The sequence below is a fragment of the Neoarius graeffei genome, chromosome 19 (assembly GCF_027579695.1).
Source record: "Neoarius graeffei isolate fNeoGra1 chromosome 19, fNeoGra1.pri, whole genome shotgun sequence".
NCBI classification, from domain to species: Eukaryota; Metazoa; Chordata; class Actinopteri; order Siluriformes; family Ariidae; genus Neoarius; species Neoarius graeffei.
In genome coordinates this window covers 29,705,437-29,720,152 of record NC_083587.1, presented here as the reverse complement: position 1 = coordinate 29,720,152, position 14,716 = coordinate 29,705,437, and the positions used below count along the sequence as shown (strand labels likewise).

Genomic DNA, 14,716 nt, shown 5'->3' with positions numbered 1-14,716 from the left:
AAAGGCTGTGACGAAGCTTAAACTGATCACATCACTCTTTCCGCTGACGTATGTGACGTGACGGAAACTGCTTGAGTAACAGGAAGAAGATAAATACCTCCAGGGCTGCTCTTTGCTCCGTTTTCAACGAGAACTTCTCGTTGAATGCTTTCAATACAGCATCTACTGCTGTGTCAAAGGCTTGCCGCTGCTCCATGTTCGTAATGTTTCTAGTGAATGAAGCGCTTCCGGCATAGATTCTGTAAACAATCTATGGCTTCCGGTCGCAGTTCTACTACGTCACTGTCTTGAACACGCCTCTACCCAGGGCCGTTGGAGATGCTCAAAGTTGATTGGCTCCCGATTTTTCGGGAGCTTGGAAGTAGAGGTCTGTGCGGGTCGGATTTTTCAGTCCCGCTCCCGCCCGCGCCCACAAAAAAATTATGATTTTCAGTCCTGCTCCCGCCCGCAAATCCCGCATGATGCAGACGTTCGCGTTATTTCTCAGGAAAGTTCTTGTCTTGACACAGCGTGATGGTGCCCCGCCCCCTACTTTGAGTGGATTTCAGCATAAATATCTACAGCTCATGTTGTTATTATTTACCTTGTTTCGGAATTCAGCATGTACTGTCTCTAATAATAATAATTGGTGCTGTCAAACGATTAAAATACTTAATCGCGAATCACACATTTTTATCATATGAGAAACCATTGTAATTCTCTGATCAGCATGAAAAAATGAATGGGCTTGCTTTGTACCAATGGTGTATGTGTTTTGTTGTTTTTTTTTTTTTTGATTGCAAAGCAGACCTAGTAAGAGAAGTGAATTGATTTACTGCTTGAGTTAGTCTACAACTTTAGTCAGAGAGACATGTTACACAGTGACGGTAGGCTTGACTCAATGCTATCCCAGAAATCCTTCCTGTAATATGCAAATTTGGCCGCCTCTGATCACTTCACTCATAGTTCTCTTGCTAGCTGAGTGTGAACTGCGAGTCATTAGATTGTTCAAAGGATTTCCCGTTAGAGTGATCAATGGCAAATTTAAAATACTATTCTTCTGGCAATCTAACTCTCTCTGCAAATTTAGACATCTTAAAATGTTTTTATTAATGCCAAATAAAATATCCAGCACAAATTATATATGATAGACATAAATTAATAATTTATACATTTTATTTCAAACACATTTTTAGTTAGCGGGACTGCAGCTTATCACCGCTCCCGCCCGTGCGCGCGCGCACATATGTGCACTTTCGGTCCCGCCCTCGCCCGCAATGAGCTTTCAAAATTTGTCCCGCGCCGCACTGCTTTGCGGCGGGTCCCGCGAGTCCTGCGGGACTCCCGCGGGAGTGCAGGGCTCTACTTGGAAGAGCTGGAGATAGCTTGTCTTGCCAGACTAAGTTCGCAACAGGCCGCCGTGTTGCGTCACACTTAGGATGGGCGGGCCCAGGCTAATACTGTAGCTTTAGCACTGATGAATAAATCACTGGCACAAAAAATGCAAAATAAACGTCTCCTTACAGAAAACGTTGCATTATCAAGAACATTTTTAAAATTGGTTTATGTGACATGCCCACTACAAAAGTCTCTGGTTAAGTTGTTCCTATAGAAACAATAACATTAAAACAAGCATATTAATATAAACCTGTGACTTGCTTTGTCAAAGCTGCAGTTACAGAAAATTAATACTTTGTGACCAATCCATCCATCCATTATCTGTAGCCACTTTATCCTGTTCTACAGGGTCGCAGGCAAGCTGGAGCCTATCCCAGCTGACTACGGGCGAAAGGCAGGGTACACCCTGGACAAGTCACCAGGTCATCACAGGGCTGACACATAGACACAGACAACCATTCACACTCACATTCACACCTACGGTCAATTTAGAGTCACCAGTTAGCCTAACCTGCATGTCTTTGGACTGTGGGGGAAACCGGAGCACCCGGAGGAAACCCACGCAGACACGGGGAGAACATGCAAACTCCACACAGAAAGGCCCTCGCCGGCCACGGGGCTCGAACCCAAGACCTTCTTGCTGTGAGGCGACAGTGCTAACTACTACACCACCATGCCACCCCTTGTGACCAATCAGATTTGAGAATTCAAACAGTGATAGGGCACGATTAAATACAGCTAAGTAAAATGTCATTTTAACTAATTTATAAAAGTTTAGAGATAAAGATTTTTCTTGACTCTGGTGGATTAAATTACGTCTTCATTCATACTGTTTTAGATGTCTGAGCCTTCAAATGCAAGACCGAGTGGAGATCCGTCCATCTCCTGTCCGTGCATAACCTCAGGTTTGATGTATGTGTATGTGTGTGTGTGTACAGCAGGGTCATTCTAACTCAGAAGTCACATGCGTGAACAGACCCACCTCTAGCATCATTGGTCCGAGGGCATCTTTGTCAATAACACTTTGGCCTGTGGACGAGACATCGGCCTTTTGCACCTCGTCCTCACTGCACACAGCTGCTTTCTCTGAAAAACACACACACACACGTTAAAAAGTCAAAACCACCAAAATCAAACACAAATAAAGCAATGAAAGGGATTAGTGTTAATAAAGAGGGTAAAAATATTTAAGCTTAAAATAAAACTGCACGCATATTACAGCCCATAATTCACACTACTAAAGCCCTTGATGTTCGTAAATGTTTACAACGTTCTTGAAGATATGTGAAAAAACTGATGATTTTTTTCCTTATTGTACTTAATGCATTTTAACTTGCAATGTGAAATAAAAACATTCAGGAAAGGTTGTTGCTTTAAATGAACTCACCTAATCTAGCTCTGTTAGCTGGCTCGCTAATATTTGTAGAGAAAACTGGCTCGCTAACTTGGCATGGTATTCTTTACTCAACACTACATCATACATACATAAGCTAATATTAGTAACTTTTGGAACTGTTAATAGAAGGAAATAAAACTTGTGCACTTATTACCTCTGACAACTTTGTTGAAGGAGGTTATGTTTTCGCCTCTGTTCGTTTAACTTTTCCCAACGCAACTCAAAAAGTAGTGAACGGATTTCAATGAAATTTGGAGGAAAGGTGAGCCATGGGCTGAGGAACAATTGACTAGATTTTGACACAAATCCAGATATGCATGTGGACCCAGGATCCAGATATATGGATCCAGGCTTTTTTGTCTCTTTCCACTGTAGCTCAAAAAGTAGTGAACGGATTTGGATGAACTTTGGTGGACAGCTTTAGTATTATCCTAGGTTCAAGTGATTTGATTTTGATGTTGATAATATGTCTCTTGGCAGAGGTATGCACTCTACTGCTGTCCTTCTAGTTTACGAAAGTGGTGTTTATTTACTGAAGGAGCACCAAAACGGGGACCAAGTGGCCTCACAAAGCTGTGAATAAATGCTAGGTGTCAAAACATCATGATCGATGAGCAAAACCTCAAGCACAATTCAAATACAGCTTGGGATTTCATTTTTAGATTAAGAGAGTCACTGACATTATGTTGCGGATGTACTGTGAAGTGTTGGGGGGGGGAATCATTCACTAAGTTAGCTAGCCTGTTAATAGCCTGCATGTTAACTTATGAGACTAAACTATTTATTTGACAAATACAATTCATCAGTCTCTGCTCTGTGAATGGTTATTTCACTGAGGAACTGAGTTCGTAGTTAATTCTGGCAGATTTTGACAGTTCTAGTTAATGAGGTGTTTGACTAGCCTGTTAGCTTTGGCACCATTTTTAAACTACAGCATGAAGGCATATGAAACGAGAAGGGCACTTGGTAAAGTCCATACCTCCGCCAAGCCAGATAATCAGATTTACATCGAAATGTAATCAGTTGTTCCTCGGCCCATGGTTCACCTTTCCTCCAAATTTCATTGAAATCCGTTCACTACTTTTTGAGTTATGCTGGGAACAGATATTCAAACGGAGGTGTTTGGTATCCTAATAATGCACACAAATAAAGAGAGGCTGCTTTGAGTAAGTTTTTAATGTTGTGACTATGACAATGTGATGCGGGACTGAACCACATCACATCCACTGGCCACTTGGATGTCTACTCTACAACCCCGATTCCAAAAAAGTTGGGACAAAGTACAAATTGTAAATAAAAATGGAATGCAATGATGTGGAAGTTTCAAAATTCCATATTTTATTCAGAATAGAACATAGATGACATATCAAATGTTTAAACTGAGAAAATGTATCATTTAAAGAGAAAAATTAGGTGATTTTAAATTTCATGACAACAACACATCTCAAAAAAGTTGGGACAAGGCCATGTTTACCCCTGTGAGACATCCCCTTTTCTCTTTACAACAGTCTGTAAACGTCTGGGGACTGAGGAGACAAGTTGCTCAAGTTTAGGGATAGGAATGTTAACCCATTCTTGTCTAATGTAGGATTCTAGTTGCTCAACTGTCTTAGGTCTTTTTTGTCGTATCTTCCGTTTTATGATGCGCCAAATGTTTTCTATGGGTGAAAGATCTGGACTGCAGGCTGGCCAGTTCAGTACCCAGACCCTTCTTCTACGCAGCCATGATGCTGTAATTGATGCAGTATGTGGTTTGTCATTGTCATGTTGGAAACTGCAAGGTCTTCCCTGAAAGAGACGTCGTCTGGATGGGAGCATATGTTGCTATAGAACCTGGATATACCTTTCAGCATTGATGGTGTCTTTCCAGATGTGTAAGCTGCCCATGCCACACGCACTGATGCAACCCCATACCATCAGAGATGCAGGCTTCTGAACTGAGCGCTGATAACAACTTGGGTCGTCCTTCTCCTCTTTAGTCCGAATGACATGGAAATATTCCTGAGCCCATTTTATGATTTCCAATACAGAAGCATGCCTGTATGTGATGCAGTGCCGTCTAAGGGCCCGAAGATCACGGGTATCCAGTATGGTTTTCCGGCCTTGACCCTTACGCGCAGAGATTCTTCCAGATTCTCTGAATCTTTTGATGATATTATGCACTGTAGATGATGATATGTTCAAACTCTTTGCAATTTTACACTGTCGAACTCCTTTCTGATATTGCTCCACTATTTGTCGGCGCAGAATTAGGGGGATTGGTGATCCTCTTCCCATCTTTACTTCTGAGAGCCGCTGCCACTCCAAGATGCTCTTTTTATACCCAGTCATGTTAATGACCTATTGCCAATTGACCTAATGAGTTGCAATTTGGTCCTCCAGCTGTTCCTTTTTTGTACCTTTAACTTTTCCAGCCTCTTATTGCCCCTGTCCCAACTTTTTTGAGATGTGTTGCTGTCATGAAATTTCAAATGAGCCAATATTTGGCATGAAATTTCAAAATGTCTCACTTTCGACATTTGATATGTAGTCTATGTTCTATTGTGAATACAATATCAGTTTTTGAGATTTGTAAATTATTGCATTCCGTTTTTATTTACAATTTGTACTTTGTCCCAACTTTTTTGGAATCGGGGTTGTATTACGTATCTTAAACAAACAGACCGGTATAAAACGGCAGTGTTCTCCACTATCGTTAATGACTCGGCGGCCCGCCGAGTCATAACGGCTAGAAGAGCTATTACCGCCGACTCATAAATGCGCCGCCGAGCCATAATTTTTGGCCGCCCAGTCAAAAAAAAAAAAAGTTTACTTCAAAGAAAAGTAAAAAAAAACCGCGCCAATACAAACACCAAATACAAACGCCAAAGTAATTCTCTGATCACAGATCGTTGATGCGCTTTACTTTACAATAGGTTCAACATGTTTCAATGTCGCACGGGCATATAAGTGCGGCGACAGAGGAGTGCGTGTCAGTTAAGTGGCTCCGATTGCCTCAGACCTCCGAGAGGAGTACGGTGGAAAGAAAAGACACATACTGCACATCAAGTGAAAAGTAATTTTGTGTAGAATTCAACTAAAAACAAAGATATTCTATTCAATAAACATTTCAGTAACGGAGTGACAAAATAAATGTAAAGTCGGCTCCCAGTGTCAGAAGATTTTGCACAAAAGCAGCTACTTGCGAAATAAATAACATGCAACTTAGATGTCGGGAAATGGCATCTGAGGGGTTTCTTATTTCAAAATTTTCTGGTGCGAGGGGGGACACCCCCCTGACGAACCCCCCGGCGACGGCCGCTCAATACTACCGCCGAGCTATAACTTCAGGTAGTGGAGAACACTGAAAACGGCCAAACTGAATGAAATGAAAATGAAAACCGCTCTGTCTGTGTGGGACTCTTACATCTGCTAGTTTCAGTAGCGCTCTGTCTGAAACTACTTAATCCTTCGCTATGGCTGAATAGAAAGCCCTGGAAGTTACAATGAGTTTCATGATGTCTTCGAATGCTCTCAGTGAAAATGTATACACTTGGACCAATGATATTTTTCACTGATGGTCACCTATATGCTTTTGAAGAAGCCATAAAAGCGTTGCATTTAATAAGACTGACAGCTTAAGACCCAGTTTTTGGAAGTGCATCAACGGTGTTCTGCATCTTCGAGGCTACACTGTGCAAGCTCTTTGGATATACTGTATCTAATCTAATCCTCATCTGATTAGGTTAATCAGCATCTGAGGGAGTTGGATGTAGCAGGAATGTGCTGTCCAGATCCTGATTAGCAGATTAACTGTACTGGGAGGACACGTAGCTGTAAGACAGAGCGCCGTGTGTGTGTGTGTGTGTGTAGCAGCTGCAGTAGAGGCTGTGTGCTTAATCACTGAGTCTCTCCTCCACTATTTTACTCCCACTGGATCTCTGACGCTCGCTGGACTCTACGACATGATGACGCCACCAGAAGTGCGTGGATCAATCGCAGGCTGTGTCCCAAACTGCATGCTTTTACGTGCCACTAAATATCAATTCAGAGTAGTATTTGGTATGTGGTCCATACTGTTTATGTATTTAGCGAGTGCTGGTAGCTGGGTTAAGTGTTTAGCAGACAAAACAAGGCTTCCCAGGTTACCATGGCAACTGGTTGCTGCCGATGGCAACTTCCCAAACTGCATGCTACTGTACTAAATAGAACGAGAAATTAGAGAGAGAGAGAGAGAGAGAGAGAGAGAGACTGCAGCCACTGGCGTGAGCTTCGCATTATATTGCTCACTATTACATAACCCAAGATCAGTGAGTCTCACACACACACACACATACACAAAATCAGTGAGTCAGGAACAACCCCCAGCATTAGCATGACTCATCTACACGCACACATACACACACACCTGATGCTATGCTTAATAAACAGACGCAAACACTCGAGCAGGTGGCAGTTTCACAAAACGTCATCAAATAAACATTTGTCTAATTCGAACACACACGTTTCTGAGTGAGTGTGTGTGTGTGTGTACTATAGGTGTGTGACACGCTCCTACCTTGCTCTTTTATTTGACGAATCTGTTTCACAGTTTCTTTCAGGATTGCACATTTGTCAGGCTTGACGTTGAAGTTATCAATGTCATTGATGTTGGCGAAAATCAGCTCGGCCAGTTCTTCTATGTATTTATTCTCCTGCTCGCGGTTTCGTTTCTCCGTGCTTCGCTTGGGGCTGTCGAGAGGAAAAGCAAAAATCAGTGATGGAGTCCCTAAACTATTAGCTCCAGCGGATGGATGCTAACTCTGCAGGGCAAAAATAAAACTGGTCATTCTCGTTAGATAAAAAGTACAACGTGTCATTTTTTAAAAATAATCCAGAATGTAATCATTCGAAACTGAATGGAATAAACCACTACTTCAGGTGACTATTTTCCTGAAACAAGACAAGACAAGAAGCCTTTATTTATCACACGTACACTCAAGCACACAGGGAAATTTAACCCATCTGAAGCAGTGAACACACACACGAACACAAGTGAGCAATGAGGCCATCCTTAAAAAAAAAAAATCCGTTTCCTGTCCACCGGGTGAGCAAAAAAAATTTCAGTCGGGAGGGAGGGAGGGATTATTTATTTATTTATTTATTTATTTAATGGATGGATAAGAAATCGCAATGCTGTGTTTGCTTTTTCTTTCAGTACTTTTTTATTACAAAAGCAGACACATTTAATAAAATGACAGTTTAATCAACTGAAACTTGTACAGAAACTTTAAGTTAGCATTTTAAATGCTGACTGCAACATTTGCAAAACTTTTACAAAGGTACTTAAAATGTCCGACACACGGACTTTTTGTAGTTCTAAATCGAGCGTTAGGCCTAGTTCGGATGAAATTACACTATTAAAATGATCACTGAATGATTTGTTTTTCTGAATCTTTACTATTTTATTGTTCGCTAGAATACCATTTTGCGATTTCACACTTAAGCAAATGTTTGAAAACTCCGGATCTCATTCCTTCATGGTGGCTGCCATTTTTTTGTGCTGCACGGCGCATGCGCAGAGCTGATTCAGTTCTATATTCTGCGCGGAACGCAGGGCTTTCCACAAGCGCCGGCTGCCGGCCATACAGCCGACTACACAATCAAGTCCAGCCGGCTACTTTAATGACTATTATTTTTGTAGCCCACAGGCTCTAAATATTAATTTTCGATTTTAATAAAATTAAATGTTTATCTAACAGACTGACAATAATGTCAAACTGAACCGCACTCATTTAAGTTGTGATTCGCGCTGTTTGTACCGATAATAACCACAAATTCCCCGCAGACTTCGTTGATCAAGGGAGAGTAACTCATCCGCGGCCCCGACATGCGGTGTGTGCGCGCGTACTCAGCGGAGGCAGTAGTGTATCGGAGGGAACAGAAGCAGAGATGACGCTTATTTTGTCTCCGGTAAACCAGTCTTCTCTCGTTCAGTTACGTGCTGGCATCAAAAGACACCGTTGGTTGTAAATGAAAGCAAACTGAGTGGTTGGAGTGTATTTTCATACACAAATGGAGAAATGTTCGCTGAGTGTGTAATTGTGTCACCCCACTGCAGACCATTGTCGTTGTTAATTCATAGCATGCTCAGCTGCGTGAATGTGTCATGCACCAAAAATAAGAGATTTACAAGCCAGGAACGCCTCATGATGCAATACGCAAGAAAAGAAAGAAGATTTACTGCCATTTTACTTTGTATTTGAGTAAAGTGAATAAATAAATGGTCTGTGGAAAATACATTTAACCCTGGGAACTGCGTGCACAGGAGTTTATTTTGTGTTTACTCCCCCCGGCTACTTATTTGTCATGGCTGGCTAGTATGAGCCTTAGTGGAAAGCCCTGGGAATGCGTAAATGTCAAGTTCGATTTTAGATTTATGAACCCGAAAAAAATGTCGAAAAACCGGCGTTAAAAAAAAAATTTCAACCGCACAAATGGCACTCACCTGGCCGGTGGACCGGAAACAGAACATTTTTTAATAATGGCCTGAGCACACACACATACCCAGAGCAGGGGGCAGCTGTGCTACAGCTCCTGGGGAGCAGTTGGGGGTTCAATGCCTTGCTCAAGGGCACTTCAGCTCAACCTCCTGCCCCATGTTAGCCTAACCCGCATGTCTTTGGACTGTGGGGGAAACCGGAGCACCCGGAGGAAATTCACGCAGACACGGGGAGAACATGCAAACTCCACACAGAAATGCCCCAGTTGGTCGCTGGGCTCGAACCCAGAGCCTTCTTGCTGTGAGGTGACAGTGCGAACCACTACACCACAGTGCCGCCCCCATTGTATTTTACTCGTTAAATAATAAATCGCGTTACAGAATTAAAATTTAGATGCATGCACCAGAAGGCTCTGTGAATAAAGATTCTCATTTATGCAAATAAGTGAACAGGAAGTGATCACACACACTTACCTGGGACCCAGGAGCTCTGTTGAGCATTCTTTACGTTTCTGAGACTCGACCCTTGTAGGGTCAGATGAGTTTTCCCCTATGCCGCTCATTTTAATACATATCAGCAACTGCAAAGAGAACACACACACACACCAAGAAACAACCACACTAATTAATGTGATGTACATTTTACTAAGGGTGAGAGATATGACAAAAATATTATACTGTGATACTTGAAAATCTTTCTGTGCTACACATGTACCATGATACACGCACGTGCTAACAACCTGCTAGCAAAACAGAACTGCTGCTTAATAAAAGTCTGATGATAAAGTTCATGCTTTCGTTCATATCTGTGAAAATACAGCGCAATACCTGCAACATCTGAGACAGTGTAGTGCTGTAACAGTGCTACGAGCCAGTTCATGCTTTAATTCGTGTTATTAACAGTGTTATATGGGTTTGAACATCCTGATATTAATGAAAAGACCAAGACCAACAACACACCCCAAATTCAAGCAACTAACACGCAAAACATAAGGACTCTGGACCATAATTAAATGCAGATGTCACCCTGGGAAGAGTGAAGAAGTGCAGTACACTTTGACAAAATGGCAAGAGAAGCTTAAAAACCCATAGTGACCACTTTAGCAGTGTGTAAAACACATACATGTGCTTTCTGTTGTATTTTATACATATACACTACCGTTCAAAAGTTTGGGGTCACCCAGACAATTTTGTGTTTTCCATGAAAAGTCACACTTTTATTTCCCACCATAAGTTGTAAAATGAATAGAAAATATAGCCAAGACATTTTTTCTGGCCATTTTGAGCATTTAATCGACCCCACAAATGTGATGCTCCAGAAACTCAATCTGCTCAAAGGAAGGTCAGTTTTATAGCTTCTCTAAAGAGCTCAACTGTTTTCAGCTGTGCTAACATGATTGTACAAGGGTTTTCTAATCATCCATTAGCCTTCTGAGGCAATGAGCAAACACATTCAGTGCGTTTACATGCACATAGAGAAAATCGAATTTCTGCCGTAGCTCGACTGAAATCGAAGTTCTAAATACCATGGAAACACCTTAGCTCGGCTGAAATCGAACCGAACTGGATTTCTCGTAATCGAGCTACGCGACCTAGATTATGCGATTGTAGCCGAGCTACTTAGTGCATGTAAACCCTATCGAGCTACGTAGTCGAGCTACTTACTTCAGCACTGCCCCTTCCGGAAGTGACAAGTGACGAGACCACAAGCGGGAAACACAACAGCCTCGGTCGGCATGACAACAGTAGTAGAAACGTGCACTTCTGGAGCAATGAGGAGATAGAGTTCATGCTCATTCAGCTTAAGGAGTTGACTATATATATATATATATATCTCGATGTTGCTGTCCTCGTCGCCGTTCTTCTTGTGAACACGGAACTGATAACTTTGTTTATACTCCTGAATAGCTCTTCTTCATGACGACAACCGGAAGTGTACCAACACGATGGGGCGTGTAGCGCCACCTGTGGCTCGGGTGCACAATGTACCTCACACAATAGCTCGATTTCCTTGTGTGCATGTAGGATTGGATTTCTCTGGCACCCCTGCTGGGACCCTTAGCTCGATTACCGACAGTAGCTCGATTTGGATGTGCATGTAAACGCACTGAGTGTACCATTAGAACACTGGAGTGATAGTTGCTGGAAATGGGCCTCTATACACCTATGGAGATATTGCACCAAAAACCAGACATTTGCAGCTAGAATAGTCATTTACCACATTAGCAATGTATAGAGTGGATTTCTGATTAGTTTAAAGTGATCTTCATTGAAAAGAACAGTGCTTTTCTTTCAAAAATAAGGACATTTCAAAGTGACCCCAAACTTTTGAACGGTAGTGTAAAATACAGTAGATGTTTGGCATGTAACAATCAGAGGAGAAGTGTCAGAGCCTTCTAGTCCTTCAGAGAAGGCCCAAACATATCAGCATTTCAAATGTTATATTTAATTTCTTTCATTCTTTAACTGCTTTCATTCTTTCATAATTTCATGATAATTATTCTCTTCGAATTCTGATTTGGCCTCATTTTCTTTCAGATTTGCTTCAGAAATGAAAGGGTTACTGTCCTGAAAACATTAAAATCGAGTTATTCAATGAGATTTTTTTTGTTTGTTGTCTCTAGGCTGAGAAGAGTTTAGAGCTGGCTCGCTCACTAGCGGGACAGAAGGCCATGGCAGTGTATATTTATGTAGGAAGTGACAGATGAATTAACCAATCAGATTTTGATTTAGAGTGGGAGGGACCAAAAAATGATCACCCTCTGCTTTCTCGAAGGCCAACGTGAGCTTAACCATGAATCGGTGCCGTCAGCGCAGCAGTGAAGTCACCTTCCAGCTGATGTAGCGTTCATCAGTAGTGTTAGCGAATGCTAATAAAGCAGTCAAGCCAGTGCTATCAGGAACAAGTAGCAGAGGCTAACGACCGAGAAACTAAGATTTCTGTCTCCAGACTCCTCTTCTATGCTGCACGCTCGCCACAGTATTTTTCACTCAGACTTAAGTATTCATTTCCCTGTGTAATCTACTTAGTTACTTCTAAAATCAACATCTACATCTACACACAGCAGAGTGACCTGGCAACCTGCCGCTAATCCCTTGCAGAATCCTTTGTCCTGTTGCTTTTTCGGTGTCTGGCTAAGTTTTGGCTGAGCTCAAGTCCCAGCTCTAATAGTAACGGTTTGCCACTGATAACAATATATCATGCAACGATAAATCGCGATACAAATTTATGACAATTTGAATCAATAAAATAAAAAATGAATTGTGATTAATCAGGCTGCATAATCTCTTGGTTTTTCCTAGCAGTAATTGTGTTGTTTGGACAGCAGAAGGTACAACAACGTACAATAATGAGAATGCATGTGACTTCACTGTGGGAAGAAGTAACACAGCTTGAATACCACAAAATCACACACACACAAAAAAAACATTTTAAAATGGAAATAGCTGTTGTGTGATTAATTGTACAAATAGATTTAACAAAAAATCAGAGCTTTCTTTTTACAGACTGCTGAAAGCTAAAGAAAAGAGAAGCAAATGGAAGTAGTACAAATACTCATAAAAGTTTATTAAGTAAAGGTCTATTTGTTATGAACGTTTTCATTTTTAATAAAATGAATATTTTAATTAATATGATATTATATTTTACTCCAACCTTTATGAATGTAGGTAAATAATTATTGTTGGTTATTAAGAAAAAGCTTTTTTTTATTTAACAAAAGGAATATTTAAGTTGAATTTTAAAGAATCAGAAAATCACTGTTGCATTTGACTTTGGTAATAATAAAATGTTCTTTTAATCAGTTAATGATGTGTGTCAGATCTCAGCTAATCAGTGCTAATTAAAGGAAAAGATGTTTGGGGTAACATGATTTGGTCACATGGTTGGCGCTGGGAGGCTAAAGTGCTGAGCGAAAAGTGGAGCAAAGGCGAAGTCAATCAATTAGCTTTTACAATAGGTCTATTCTCCAGAGACACACACACGCGTGAGCACACATACATGCACACAATGAGACAATGTGAGAAAAAGATGGCGAGACAGGAAAAGATCAATTGAGAGACAGAGAATACCAATATATCTGATACGGGTATCAGCTCTGTATCTCAACGCTGATTGCTATCACTGTTTTTATCTTTGCCGTGAAAGTGCGTGCTTCTGACTAACCGTTTCCTTCACTTTACACAAGGTTACGTCACTCAAGATGGTGTAGATCGTTATTTCTTTCTTAAGGCTGTCACACAGTCTGACTGATCATCATCGTCTTTTGCGCTTGAACACGCTGCAAACGACACCTGATGGCTGACACGAACTCTCCATACCAGCAGGGGGCTGTATTCATGATCAGATTATACTCATATTCATACAAACATAAAGAAAAGTTAATGTCCCAGTGTTGCAACTCTGCAAGATCTGAAGTCTTGCTGCAGTATGTGCTGATATTTGTTGTAGAAAAACTATAAATAAAAATAAAATAGGGGTGTACGCGGCACGGTGGTGTAGTGGTTAGCGCTGTCGCCTCATAGCAAGAAGGTCCGGGTTCGAGCCCCGTGGCCGGCGAGGGCCTTTCTGTGCGGAGTTTGCATGTTCTCCTCGTGTCCGCGTGGGTTTCCTCCGGGTGCTCCGGTTTCCCCCACAGTCCAAAGACATGCAGGTTAGGTTAACTGGTGGCTCTAAATTGACCGTAGGTGTGAATGTGAGTGTGAATGGTTGTCTGTGTCTATGTGTCAGCCCTGTGATGACCTGGCGGCTTGTCCAGGGTGTACCCCGCCTTTCGCCCGTAGTCAGCTGGGATAGGCTCCAGCTTGCCTGCGACCCTGTAGAACAGGATAAAGCGGCTAGAGATAATGAGATGAAAATAGGGGTGTATTCTTCATGTTCAACCCAGAAACCATGAGGGGGCACAAACTTTTGCACCCATCTTTCGCACATCTACTGTTTCAATACTTAACATCTGCTATTTATTTTGTACCTCGACACTGAAACAAACGGCAAGAGGTCTGTTCTGGTTATCGGTCACCGGCGTCATTATATATGCACAGGAAATGACATCGGCATCCTTCAATGCATGTGGAAGAACAGGGAAATGAGCCATAATGAATTATTGAAGGTGAAATGCATTTTAATAACCGCCACAGATGGTAATGGACTAGAGAATAAGATGTGGCTGCATAGTGGGGCAGAAAAACTGGTTAATGGGAGCTTCGGCAAATAGGTCAGTGAATAAGATCATATATAAGAGAGCTGCTCCACACGCAGGAGGACAACTCGCTGTACTCCATTAGAAACCTCCTGCTTCATGGCTTTGGATTAAAGAGTCTTCAGGGTTCTCTGGTCTGAAACAGCCAGACATATGAGCCTGGTGTGGAAATGATACATATACATATATACCAGACATGTCTTCCAGACTCTAACATCCACAGCAGGGGCAGTGATTTATTCGATATTCAAATGAGCCGAATGTTCATAATAAATACAGGAACTT

General features: G+C 41.7%; 1 protein-coding gene across 1 annotated transcript in view; it reads right to left on the bottom strand.

Annotated features, from left to right (window-relative positions):
- Positions 1-14,716, bottom strand: part of ncoa2 (nuclear receptor coactivator 2) — a 131,876-nt gene that overhangs the window by 52,458 nt on the left and 64,702 nt on the right. Inside the window, exons 3-5 of the mRNA XM_060899970.1 lie at positions 9,708-9,814; positions 7,311-7,483; positions 2,360-2,463 (exon numbers count right to left, since the gene is read on the bottom strand). Of these exons, the coding sequence (XP_060755953.1) occupies positions 2,360-2,463; positions 7,311-7,483; positions 9,708-9,796 (366 nt within the window). The 5' untranslated portion in view covers positions 9,797-9,814. The remainder of the gene's footprint in view (positions 1-2,359; positions 2,464-7,310; positions 7,484-9,707; positions 9,815-14,716) is intronic.